The following is a 14,086-nucleotide window of genomic DNA, read 5'->3' as shown; positions in this document are numbered from 1 at the left end:
CTGATGGATGTGGCTCTCTTCAATAATGAGGTGAACCAAATCAGTTCTGTTTGTTCAATATTGAATAGAACCAGCTACACCCAGTGAAAGAACTCTGGGAAATGAGTGTGAATCACTACATAGCATTTCCAATCCCTCCATTTTTGTCTGCTTGCATTTTTTATTTCCTTCTCAGGTTAATTTTACATTATTTAAAAGTCTGATTCTTCTTGTATAGCAAAATAACTATATGGATATATATATACATATATTGTATTTAATATATACTTTAACATATTTAATATGTATTGGTCTATCTGCCATCTTGGGGAGAGGGGAAGGGGATGGAGGGGTGCTGAAAATTACCCATGCATATATCTTGTAAATAAAAAACTATAATAATAATAATAATAATAAATAGATCTGAAAGGAGAGAAAGTATGGCTACACCACTTGATTTGGGAGGCATTTGCATAATGCTGAGACAAAAGAACTTTTAGGAAGGGGAGTTTATGAGAGAGGAAATATGGATGGTAATACAGAAAGAAAAAATGAGAAGGATCCATTTTAACTGGTAGATGGACATCTGTAAGAAAGTAATCTCATAAAATCTGAATAGAGAGACCAAGGATGAGGACTGAGAAAAATACTCATATTTAGCAATTAAATGATTAAATAAGATGGGTAACAAGAGACAGATAGTCCACTGTGAGTGATTGTTGTAGAGTGAAGGTATAGGTTATGGGTTTGAGAAACCAAAAAGTAAGGGTATTTGAAGAGACATTAGTAAAATAAATTGAAATTGTAAAGTAAAAAGGGAAAGGGAAACAAGAAATATCATATTTTGAACTTCTTGAAATAAGAGGGGAGTGATCTGGAGCCTGATAGATAATAGCCTCAGAATCTGGATAGAGTAAATATATCTAGATTGAGTGAACTTCACAGGAAGAGATAAAACTGTATAGAGGATATTGCCTAAGGAGCTTAATTTTGTGTCCAATTCTCCCTTCTGGTTCAGTGTCACAGGTTATGAAATCTAGTAGTAGAGATGAAGAATGGCATCAGATACAGTTTTGAGGGAAGAGCCAGGTTTCTGTGATTTCAGAGATTGTTCTCAGCATAAAACTCTTAACTGGGACTTGAAGGAGTTTGAGGTTAGATTTTATTTACTCTCCAACTAATAGCCAGGGTTGTTCTTTCAAGACCAATGAAAGACCCAGAGCTTAATGCTTAGTGGATTAATTCCCTCCACTACCCAAGAGCTGAGGACCCAGCATCCCTGGAGGTTCAGTTGTATTTTAATAACCTAGAAAAACAAAACAAGAGTGACGTGTAGCAGATGGACAGCCCTCAAGTTCTATATAAAGTATCCATGAAGCAGTAAAAGAAACAGATACTTTATAGAAATTTTATGGAAAGACATGATCAAGAATTGAATAGGATGAGAAGACGTGTATACTAAACAAACCTAGAAGGAACATGGGATTCAATCATATTTTACTACCTATTTCTATTATCTTGTGTCTTTAGTAGTTGTACTGTGTTCTTTAGTCAATCCCATTTCAATTTAACTCTCCAGATTGCAATGAAGCCCTTGGCTGCATTCACACTGAAAATTCCCTCAGTGTTCTAAAAACATCCTTCAAATTCTGGTAGCTCCCATCTCTCATCATTCTGTTCTTTCTAGAACATTTGAGGTTTTCCTATCTTTCTTTAAAAATTAGAAAAAAAAATTAGATTCAAATCAATACTTTACGTCATCTTCCACAACAAATTCTAAATGAATATGTGTTTGTGCTATATAAAAATAGAAGAGGAACATAATATATTTTCATTGCTGTGGGCAATAGATACTGTCTTTTTTTAAACTAAATTTCATTTCTTTTATTAGCAAAAATTCTCTCCCTTCTCACTTATCTACCCACTCACCTCAATCAAGAACGAAAGACAAACAAAATTTTCTCTTACACACATGAAGGGGGAAAAAAGATCTGAAACAGACATACATATTTCATTTTGTATCTCTCTATCAGTGTGATTGTCAATATGGTGGTTTAGTCCTTTTTCATTCCATGCCCCCTCATGCAACATGATTCTCAGACTTGCTGAGTAAGTTTTTCTTGGCTTTAAACCTTCTAGAATGTTATATTCCAAGTTCTCTGCCCGTTTATAGTATTGTCTGCTAAACTGTGTATAATCCTGGCTGTAATTCTTTCTTTCCAGCTGTTTGCACTATTTTTTTCTAAGAGCTGGAAGCTCTAAATTTTGGATATCTTATACCTCAGGTTTTTCATTTTGGAGTTTTTTTTAGAAGATAACTGCCAAATTCTTAATATTTCTACTTTATTCTCTGGTTATAAGAAATTTTATCAAGTTTTATTTGAATGTGATATTTAGATTCTTTTTAGTTATGACATTAAGATAATCTAATGATTCTTAAATTTTTCCTCCTCTTTCAATTTTCTAGGTCAGTTTTTGTTTTGTGATAATCTTATATTTTCTCATTTTTAATATTTCTTATTTTATCATGAAGTCATTTGCTTCTCTTTGATTCATTCTAATTTTCAGGACTTTTGATTTTGGGGCAATGTTTGTAATAATCCCTTGTACCAAACTATTGATTCCTTTTCCAGTTATTTCTTCTACAGTTCTTGTTTGGTTTTTTTTTTCCTATTTTTTTTCCTTTAAGTGTTCCTATTTCTCATGTAAATATGCTTTTAAACTTTTACTTCATCTCTTTTAGAAATTCTGATTGGTGAGAAACATTTTACGTCCAAGGGTTGTGATAAAGGCCTTATTTCTAAAATATAGAGAGAATTGACTCAAATTTATAAGAATTTATAAATTTATTTATAAATTTATAAGAATACAAGCCATTCTCCAGAATGGTCAGAGGATATGAACAGACAGGAAGAAACGAAGACGAATGTTGGAGGGGATGTGGGAAAACTGGGACACTAATACATTGTTGGTGGAGTTGTGATGAGATCCAACCATTCTGGAGAGCAATTTGGAACTATGCTTACAGGTCTGTCAGACTGTGCATACCCTTTGATCCAGCAGCATTTCTACTGGGCTTATATCCCAAGGAGATGTTAAAGGCTGGAAAGGGACCTACATATGCAAAAATGTGTCAGTCCTTTTTGTAGTGGCAAGAAACTGGAAAATGAGTGGATACCCATCAGTTGGGGAATGGCTAAATAAGTTATGGTATGTGAATGTTATGCAGCATTATTGTTCTATAAGAAACGATTAGCAGGATGATTTCAGAAAGGCCTGGAGAGATTTACATGAACTGATGCTAGATAAAGTAAGTACAACCAAGAGAACATTGTACACAGCAACAGCAAGATTATACAATGATCAATTCTGTTGGATGGGGCTCTTTTTAACAATAAGGTGATTCAGGCCATTTCTAATGGATTAGTGATGGGGAGAGAGTTATGTGCACCTAGAGAGAGGACTGTGGGGAGTAAGAGTGGATAACATCATAGTATTTTCACTTTTTTCCTGTGTTGTTTGATTGCTTTGTTTTCTTTCTCATTGTTTTCCTTTTTTTTAATCTGATTTTTCTTATACAGCATGATAATTGTGGAAATAATGTATAGAAGAATCGTACATGTTTAAAAAAAACCCCCAATTCTGAGATACTAATTCATGGCTATCAGATTGGCTAATATGCCAAAAAAAAAAAAAAAAAAAAAAAAAAAGAAACTGACAAATATTGGGCAGGATATGGAAAAAGTGGGATACTAATGCATTGTTGATGGAATTGTGAAATGATCCAACCATTCTGAAGAACAATTTGGAATTGTACCCAGTGGGCAACCAAACTGTGCATATCCTTTGATCTAATAATACCACTACTAGGTCTGTATTCCAGAGAGATCATAAAAAAGAAAAAAAGGACTTACATGTTTTTTTTTTTATTATTTTTTATTTTTTTATTTTTTTTATTCATTTTTCCAAATTATCCCCTCTCTCCCTCCACTCCCTCCCCCCGATGGCAGGTAATCCCATACATTTTACATGTGTTACAATATAACCTAGATACAATATATGTGTATAAATACCATTTTCTTGTTGCACATTAATTATTAGCTTTCGAAGGTATAAGTAACCTGAGTAGATAGACAGTAGTGCTAACAATTTACATTTGCTTCCCAGTGTTCCTTCTCTGGGTATAGTTATTTCTGTCCATCATTGATCAACTGGAAATGAATTGGATCTTCTTTTTTTTTTTTTTTTTTTTTTAATTCATTTTTCCAAATTATCCCCTCCCTCCCTTCACTCCCTCCCCCTGATGGCAGGTAATCCCATACATTTTACATGTGTTACAATATAACCTAGATACAATATATGTGTGTAAATACCATTTTCTTGTTGCACATTAATTATTAGCTTCTGAAGGTATAAGTAACCTGGGTAGATAGACAGTAGTGCTAACAATTTACATTCGCTTCCCAGTGTTCCTTCTCTGGGTATAGTTATTTCTGCCCATCATTGATCAACTGGAAGTGAGTTGGATCTTCTTTATGTTGAATATTTCCACTTCCATCAGAATACATCCTCATACAGTATTGTTGTTGAAGTGTATAGTGATCTTCTGGTTCTGCTCATTTCACTCAGCAACAGTTGATTTAAGTCTCTCCAAGCCTCTCTGTATTCCTCCTGCTGGTCATTTCTTACAGAGCAATAATATTCCATAACCTTCATATACCACAATTTACCCAACCATTCTCCAATTGATGGACATCCATTCAACTTCCAGTTTCTAGCTACAACAAAAAGAGCTGCCACAAACATTTTGGCACATACAGGTCCCTTTCCGCTCAAAAAGAAAAAAAGGACTTACATGTGAAAAAATATTGATAGGAGCCCTTTTTGTGGTGGCAAAATATTAGAGATTGAGGAGCTGCACATCAATTGGGGAATGGCTGAATAAATTGTGGTGTATGAATATAATGGATTGTTATTGTGCAATAAGAAATAATAAAAAGGCAGATTTCAGACAAAGCTGGAAAGACTTATAAAAGTTGATACAAAGTAAAATGAGCAGAACCAGAAAAACATTGTATCAGCAACCTTGTGTGATAATCAAGCATAAATAACTCAGCTCTTCAGCAGCACAATGATCCAAGACAAGTACAAAGAAGCCAAAGGAAAATGCTATCCACATCCAGATAAAGAACTCTGGATGCAGAGTTGAATGCAGACTGAAGCATACTTTTTTTCACTTTATTCTTTTTTGTGTGTTTTTTCCTTTTGCTCTGTTTCTTCTTTCTGTACTATGACAAATATGGAAATATGTTCTACATGATAGTACATGTATAACATATATCAAATTGCCTACCATTTTAGGAAGGAAAGAGGGAGAAAAATTTGGAATTCAAAATCCTATTTAAAAAAGAATGCTAAAAACTGTCTTGATGGGTAACAAGGAAAAAAAAATACTACTAAAAAAAGGAAATAAAGTTTCCCTTCCCCCCCAAAAAAGGAATGCTAGTTGAATTTGTATCTGTATTGTATTTTTCCTTCAAGCTTTGCTTACAGATGTTTTATAGTCATTCGCTTCTTCCAGGTTTGTGGCTTGAGTGTCCCAATCACCTCAATATTTTTTTTTTTTCCATGAAAGCGATTCACAGTGCATTGTGTTCAGAATTTTTTTTTAAATTTTTTTCTGATTTTCTCCCCCCCCCCAAAAAAAAAATGTGTTTACAAGATGGCTCTCTGGAAGGGGTTAGGTGAAATTGAATTTAAAAAATAAAAAATAAAAAGATGCCAATAAAATTACATCTAGAAGGAAACAGAGAAACCGGACAGTTTTGAAAGCCATGTCCCATTTATTATATAATTACCAAAATAAGTCCTATGTGACAGTGATTCACCATTTCATATAGTCTTTTTTTTCATGTTCTACTTTGTGCAAATGCTCATTTTATTTGGTATTTAAGTTCAGAATTAATATTTTTAAAATAAATATAGTTGATTTTATCAATGGAAAAGACATTAAAGAAACTTAACTATGTAGTAGTCCTTTCTATATGATTTGCAGCTAAAATCTTCTTTTATTTCTCCCTATCAAAATGTTAATTCCTTGAATACTATATTACTTTTCTATTGCATTAAGAATATTTAGGACAGTGCTTTATACATATTGAATACTTAATAAATGCTTTTTCTTTCATTTCTTCTTACTTGTAGTCTGCAAATATGGTCTCCCTAAATTTTCATCTCTTCTCTAGGCTAAACATCTTCATTTCTTCAGTTCTTTATAGATTGTTATAAATAATAACAGATTGTTATAGTTATATTTATATATTTATAATTGTAATAATAATAATTATAGATGATTTTAATGAATGTTGTTTTAGTGATGCTTCATTATACGTTTTGTCCAAGCATTATGTTAATAGTATTGATTGATTCCTTCATAGTTATAGTTTTAAGCTCATGATAGATAATATATAATAATAGCTAGCATTTACACTGCATTTTAAAGTTTGCAAAGTGTTTATAAATAGCTCATTTTATTTTTACAATTATCCCAGGAAATAGGTGCTTTTATTATTCCCATTTTATAGATGAGAGAACTGGCAGGGGGAGCAAATGACTAGGGTCACGATAGTAGTAGCAGCAGCAGTAGCAGCAATTGTAGTACTTGTTGTTATAGTAATCGTAGTAGTTATAGTTGTAATAGTAGAGTGGTATTAGTAATAGTAGTATTAGTGAATAAATTTGTGAATAAATGAATAGTGAATAAAATTTGAAGTCATGTTTTATGGCTTCTGAATCTAATGCCTTAGCTACTTTATTACATACCTGTAATCTAAACTTGTGTACCAATTGCTTGCTTTTTCAGTGATAAGGGAAGAGAGAGAGAGGGAGGGAAAGAATTTGGAACTCCAAATTTAAAAAAACCAAAATGTAAAAAAAAAAATTTCTTGTAATTATAAAAGTTTTAAACATTTAAAAATTCTATATGCAGCTATTAAATATATTCTTGTTAAAATGGTACTAATCTTGCACTAAACTATGTAGCTGAAGAGAAAGAGACACTTTTTATAAATAGCCAAAGAATTTGAATTGTCTAATTTAGAATTCATTTAGAAAATAGTTTTATAGAGTACTTGATAAAATTATAAGACCTGATGGATTTCTATTTTTCATTGAAGTTGGCCTTTGTCGGAGTTTGATCCAAGCCAGATTCGACTAATCGTGTATCAAGATTGTGAAAGAAGAGGGAGGAATGTCTTGTTCGACTCTAGTACTAAAAGAAAAACTGAGGATGTATCTGTATCGGTGAGCATGTTAATTATTTATTGTTAAATATAGGATAACCATTATAATACAGATCATTTAAATGTGATGGTACTTATGCTTTGTTTTAAAATTTTAAAAATGCAAAATTCTGTATGCTAGAACTTAAAACCAGTGGTAAAACACTTTGGGACATTAATGTGTATTATCTTCATGGTAGAACTTAAAATCAGTGGTAACAGACTGTGGGACATTAAATTAAATTAAATTTTTTAAAGTTAACATCCTATTTTCTCCTTTATCTCTCTTTTTGTGTTTTGGGGGGACAGTTAGGGTTAAGTTACTTGTCCAAGGTAACAGATATTATGTATCTGAAGCTGGATTTAAACTCACTTCCTCCTGTCTCCCAGACTTGTGTGCCACCTAGTTGCCTCTCTCCTTTATCTTTAAAATTTTTTCTCATTTATAGTCAAGTCATTCTATAAGTATTTATTAAATACTTCTTATGTGCTAAGCACTATGATAATTACTAGGGATGTGAAGAAAAGCTCACAGTCTAATGGTGGAAACAACATACAAACAAATATGTACAAACAAATTGTATATGAGATAAATAGTAAAAATCAATAGAAAAGGCCCTACAATTAGGAGGGATTGGGGAAAAAGCTTCACATTGAAGATGGGATTTTAGCTGGAACTTGAAAGAGAATCTACCAAGGAAGCCAGAAAGGAGATGAGAAGGCAGAACATTCCAAGTATACAGGACATTCTGAGAAAATGTCTGAAACAGTTCCATGGAATACTCAGGAACCCAGTGTCACTGAACCAAAGATTATATGGTGAAGTATAATGTCTAGGCAGGAGAGACCATCTTTTAAATTTTTTTTTTTCTTGTTACTATTGGAGCACCTGGGTTATTAGAAACATTAAAGGTGATAATATCGTTTGATGAGGGTTGTCTTGCTGTGCACCCAATATGAAATGAAAATAGTTATCATTTATATAATGATTTAAGGCTTATAAAGCTGTGTGTGGATGTGTATGTAGATTTTCATTTTATCTTCTCAACAATACTCTTAAGAAGGTGCTGTTTTTATCCTCATTTTATAGATAAATTGAGTCTGAGAGGGATTAAATAGCTTGCCCACAAGTATTAAGTATCTAAAGCAAAATTCAAGCATGAACCCTCCTGACTCCAAGTCTAACACATTATTCACTACACCCCCTAGCTTCATCTACTCAAATATCCAGTAGTTTTCCAAATGAAAATATTTTTTTAAAAATTCTACTTTGTCCGTTTTATATACCAGTGTGATGTTTGATTTGGAATGACTGGCCCTTGAATTCTACCTTTTGATAATAATTTTCCCCCCTAAATTTAAAAAAAGTATTGTCCTTAATATTAAGTGGAAAACCAAGTGTCATTATTTATTTTTCTTGTCACATTTTTTTCCATCCCTCCTATACTAAAAGACTAAACAATTTGACTCATAGAAAGTACTAGTAATAGGAGGTCTTAGGAATTTATGTCAATCTTAAAAGTGATTCATAAAAGCTTTTAATTATTATATCTACTTTCTCTTTCACATGTGATATTTATGTAAAAACGACTAAACACTATTCTAAATTGTAAATTCATCTGCGTCAAATATAGCATCTTGTTTACTTCTCTTCTGAGTTTTTTAGACATATTAGGCAGCTAAAAAGTGCTTTCTAAATGAGTGAATGAATAGAATAAGTTGAGAAGATAATTGCACTGAACAATACTACATCTAAAATAGCTGTTTATTCTGAAGCCATGCTACTTTGTAAGTGAACAGAATAATTTTTAAATGACTGAGCCAGGACTAGATTCTTTATCTGCTAGAGAGAGTGATAGTATTTTTAAAATACTGCTTTGTCTTTACTACAGACAGTATTCTATTTGCATTATAAATGAGAATTCTTCATGAATAGGTCCACAAATTATGAAAAATCAATATCAAGAAACATAAAAAAGCATGAAAGATGATTTTTAGAATAAAAGGAACACCTTTTGCACTTTGTGCAAATAATGAAATTCTATGAAGGAAGAATGACATCATTTTATTGAAATGTAGCTAAGACTTACAGGACTTATTTAAACCAGAGAGTAGTCTCTGAATAGCATTGAAGCAGCTCTCTTGATTAAGCAGACAATTTTTAAAAGAAATGCCTTTAATATTTTAGCTGAAGGAAGGCTATTATAAAAATCCATTATTTTAATGAACTTGTGAAAGAATGATATCTGTTTTTGATGTATTTTTAAGTTTTCATATTGTAACCTATATCTTTTAAATTTTATATTTAGTATATGTTAATTGATTGATTAAGTTTTTCCATTATTGCAGAGACAGTTTAAAAAAAGGATTCACAGAATATAAATTTTTTCAGAACTTAGGACTTTTTGAAGCTAGACTTTAAAAAATGCTACCAATTACATTTGTGTCTCATGTGATCTGATTGTTGTGAACTCGTAAGCGAAATTTTAATAAAGGAACTTGACACATTTGATACTGAAAATGGTGAGTTGTGGTTTCTCTGAAAACTATCATAGCCAAATATATTTAGTGTAGTATCATCACATGATGCTTTACAGTTCCCAAGACATTATTTTTGTGTCAAACATAAAATGCAAAACTAGTTTGTGAGTTTCTTGTGTAATCATATGATCATTCATGTGTTCTATATTGTATGCTATATGCAAGAACACAAAGCTTTGCAGATTTATTAGCAAATTTACACATCATAAAAATTCAGTAATATCCATATTTCAAGACAACCAGTCCTCCTTTTAAAAATTGAACATTTTCAGTGTGAGGCAGGCTTAAATTTGTAGGTCTTGATTCACATTATCTTAAACATGAAATTTTTTTAATGTTTCATGTTTAAAACATGAAAGTCTCAGTGGCTTAAGTCTGAAAAGTGTACGGCGCTGTTTCCTTTTCAAAATTTTAAAAGAGATTTTTGTATTTACAGGTTAAGCTATTTGTATAAAAGTGATTATTCAAAAAGAAGGTTAAAAAAAACTTTACTTTTTTCTTTATATAAATTTACAAGTAGTTTATAACCCTTGAGTACAAGGGACTATAAGGAAAGACTCTTAGAAAGAGTTGCTTAGCCTGTTTCATGTCTTTCCAGTCCCAAAACTTCCTCCTTCCTGCCTACCTTTTTCTGCTTGACCTGAAAGTCTTCCCTCTCCAGTGGTGTGAGGTTTTATTTTTAAATTGTTTGGAAGAGAATTTGGGAGGACTTAAGTGAATCCCTGCCTTTACCTCATCATATTGGCCCCATTGCAGAGGATAATCATTAAGAGCCTATGATGTACCAGATAACCACAATAAGTGCATTACAAATATTATCTCATTTCATTCTCACAAGAATTCTGTGAAATAGGTACTATTGTTATACCAGTTTTACAAATGAGAAAACTGAGGCAGTGATATTTTTTTTAAGTGACTTGCTTAGGATTACATAGACTTTTGAAGAGAAGGTTAAAAAAAAAAGAGAGAGAAAATAATAAACTATAGAAAATAGAATGGAGAGGAATATACAATTAGGTTATGAATGGTATGAACTCACCCATAAAATGGAAGCAGATAGCAGAATAGATTAAAAACCAGAATATGATAATACATTGTTTACAAGAGACACATTTGAAGCAAAGTCACTTTAACAGGTCAGAGAGTTTGAAATATGACATTCCAGAGGGCAAATGAACTAGGATTATAATCAGGAATCATCTACCAGCAAAACTGAGTAAGGAGGGGGGAAAAAAAAAAAATATATATATATATATATATATATATATATATATATATATATATATATATATATGTTTAATGAAACAGAGGAATTTTAAGTATTCCTAATGAAAAGACCATAACTGAATAATTTGACTTTTAAATACAAAATTGAAGAGAGATATGAAAAGGTAAACATTACAGAGAAATGATAAGGGATTTAATAAAGTTAAACTGTTTACATTCCAACATGATAAAATGATATTTGTATATCTAAGATCTTTATCATTATTAAGCAGAAGTCTATATAGACAGAGAGCAAGGGGATGAACTGATTATGATGGGATGATTTTTTTATAAAATTAAGGCATGAGAAAGAAGGATGCTCTGAAAGGAGGAGGAAGGGAGAGATAAGATGTCATAAATCACCTGATTAAAAAAAGATCAAAAGGGAAAAAAAATAGAGGTGGAGAGTAGCAAGTAATATTCAAATCTTACTTTCATTGGAATTGGCTCAATGAATAAAAAACAAAGATGTTCAGATGAATTAAGAAATCTTATCTTTTTCTATTGGAAAGAGTAAGAAGAGAGGGACAAAAGGTCACTGTAGGAAGGGAGAGGAAAAGAGAAGAGGAAAGTAGAATAGAATGGAGGGAAATTTACATTAGGAATCAAAACAACCAATGTGTGAATGGGATGAACTCATTCGTAAAATGGAAGCATATATAGATCAAAACCCAAAATCTGACAATATTGTCATGTCTGTCTTGAAGCAGAGAGACACCCACAGAGTAAAGAAAATGGAATGGTGGGGTAACAGTCATGATTTCAAACAAAGCAGAAATAAAGGTAGACCTACTCAAAAGAGATAAACAGAGAAGTTGGTTGACTGTTGTCCTTCATTCTCTAAGTAGACCAAAATAACATCACTTATGTTAGGATCAAGCTCCAGTGGTCTCAACATGGCCGATCAGATCAATATGAACTCTTCAGAAGACTCTACCAAAAGTTGGACAAATATAGTCAGAATGAATTTTTGAGTAGAAAATGTCGCTAAATTTGTACATTTCATGTTTAGGGTTGTTTTCTTTTGTTTTGTTCTGTTTTGTTTTCCTGAGCCTCTGCAATTCTACTTTCCTCATAGAGCATAGCACTTTCTTTGATGTGGGTACACCATGTCTTACACTGTCCTGTCATTGTATTATGTGTCTCAAAATTATTCCAAAGTCTTTAGAGAGACTTTAAGATATCCTTATATTGCATCTTTTGACCTCCAGATGAACACTTGCCTTGTGTCAGTTCTCCAATTCTGAAGATGACCTGGCAGTTCCCAGGCACTGAGATCCTTTCTTAAGCTTAACTGCCATGTATATAGAGAGCACAACTCCATTGGGTAGGTCACATTATTTAAATGCCAAATGCCTTTGTCTAAAAAACAGGAAAACTTCATTTGCTAAAAGGTACCTTAGACAATGAAGTAATATCAACGTTAAATATACGCACCAAATGGTTTAGCATCCAAATTTGTAAGGGAAAGTTGAAATGAATTATAGGAGAAAATAGATAGTAAAACTATACCAGTGGGGAACCTCAACTATCCCCGCTAGGAACAAGAAAAATTCAATCATAAAAAATTTAGAAAGAAATTAAGTAGATAAAATAGAATTTTAGAAAATGTAGATATGAGAGACCTCTAGAGAAAATTGAATGGAAAAAAAAGAATACACCATTTCCTTAGCTGTACAGGGTATCTTCAGAAAAATTGACATTTTATGAAGGACTAAAAACCTCACAATTAAATGCAGAAAAGCAGAAATATTAACTCTGTCCTTTTCAAATCATAATATAATAATTACATCAATAAAGGGTCATGTAAACATAAATTTAAAATTAATTGTAAACTTGGAACACAAGGTTTCCCAAGAGTCAATATTGAAAAATTACCCATACATATGTTTTGTAAATAAAAAGCTTTAAATAAATGAATATTATGAATGAATGAATGAATGGATGGATGGATGAATGAATGAAATGACAAGCTATATGGTTCCAGAAAAACTGGGGAAGACTTATATGAACTGATACAAAGTGAAGTGAGCAATATTAGGAGAGCACTGAACAGCAAAACTATATGAGATCAACTATGAATGACTTAGCTATTCTCAGCAATACTGTGATCTAAGACAGTGTTAAAGAATCTATGCTGCAAAATGTGATGTACCTCTGGAGAAAAAAATTGAGGTCTGAATGCAAATTGAAGAATCCTTTTTTTACTTTATTTTTCTTGGTTTGAAGTTTTTCCTTTCTCTTTTGTGGTATTTTTTTATTTTCTGATCTGTATTTTCTTTCACAACATAGCTAATATGGAAATGTTTTGCATTACTATATCAATTGTTTTCCTTCTCAAGGAGGAAAAAAAGGGAGGAAGAGAACTTGAAATTAAAAATTTTAAAAACAACAATAACAGCGCATGTTTAAAATTATTTTTATACGTAATTAGAAAAATGAAATGTTAAAAAAATTTCAATGCTTATTCCTTCCATCTCTCATCTGGTTATAAGCTGTTTCCCTATCCATAGAACAACAATCTTACCAACAGTGATTCCTTACTCCAATAACTAGGATCTTTATGTTTATCAACTATGTTCACTTATGTTTGTATGTTATATACCTATTTTGTTCCATTGGTTCATCTCTCTTATTTCTTAACCAGTACAAAATTGTTTCAGTGTGTTGTAGTAAAGTTTGGAATTTGGTTCTGCTAGCCCCACTTCCTTCTTACTTGTTTTTATTATTTTCTTTATTCTCTAAATTAATTTTGTTATTTTTATAGTTTTGTAAAAGTTATACTTTATAGCTTGATCGGTATGATACTGAATAAATAATTAGGTAATATTGTCATTGTTATTGTGTTGGTTCAACATATTTGTGAGCAATTGATATTTTCCAGTCATTTAAATCTGCCTTAATTTGTGTTTAAAAAAAAAAAAAGTTTATAGTTGTATTCATATAGTTCTTGTAAGTATCTTGGTAGACAAATGCCTAAATTTTTTTATAGTTTAAATAGCATTTTCTTTTCTAACTCT

The 14,086-nt window shown here is 31.7% G+C and overlaps 1 protein-coding gene across 2 annotated transcripts in view; it reads left to right on the top strand.

Annotated features, from left to right (window-relative positions):
• FNIP1 (folliculin interacting protein 1) overlaps positions 1 to 14,086 on the top strand; it is a 108,202-nt gene that overhangs the window by 42,871 nt on the left and 51,245 nt on the right. For both annotated transcript variants that reach the window (XM_074290959.1, XM_074290958.1), the window contains exon 2: positions 7,155 to 7,281. In XM_074290959.1, the coding sequence (XP_074147060.1) occupies positions 7,155 to 7,281 (127 nt within the window). The remainder of the gene's footprint in view (positions 1 to 7,154; positions 7,282 to 14,086) is intronic.

The sequence above is a fragment of the Sminthopsis crassicaudata genome, chromosome 2, assembly GCF_048593235.1.
Source record: "Sminthopsis crassicaudata isolate SCR6 chromosome 2, ASM4859323v1, whole genome shotgun sequence".
NCBI classification, from domain to species: Eukaryota; Metazoa; Chordata; class Mammalia; order Dasyuromorphia; family Dasyuridae; genus Sminthopsis; species Sminthopsis crassicaudata.
Note: the sequence above shows the minus strand (reverse complement) of the source record. Positions and strands in the feature narration are given on the sequence as shown.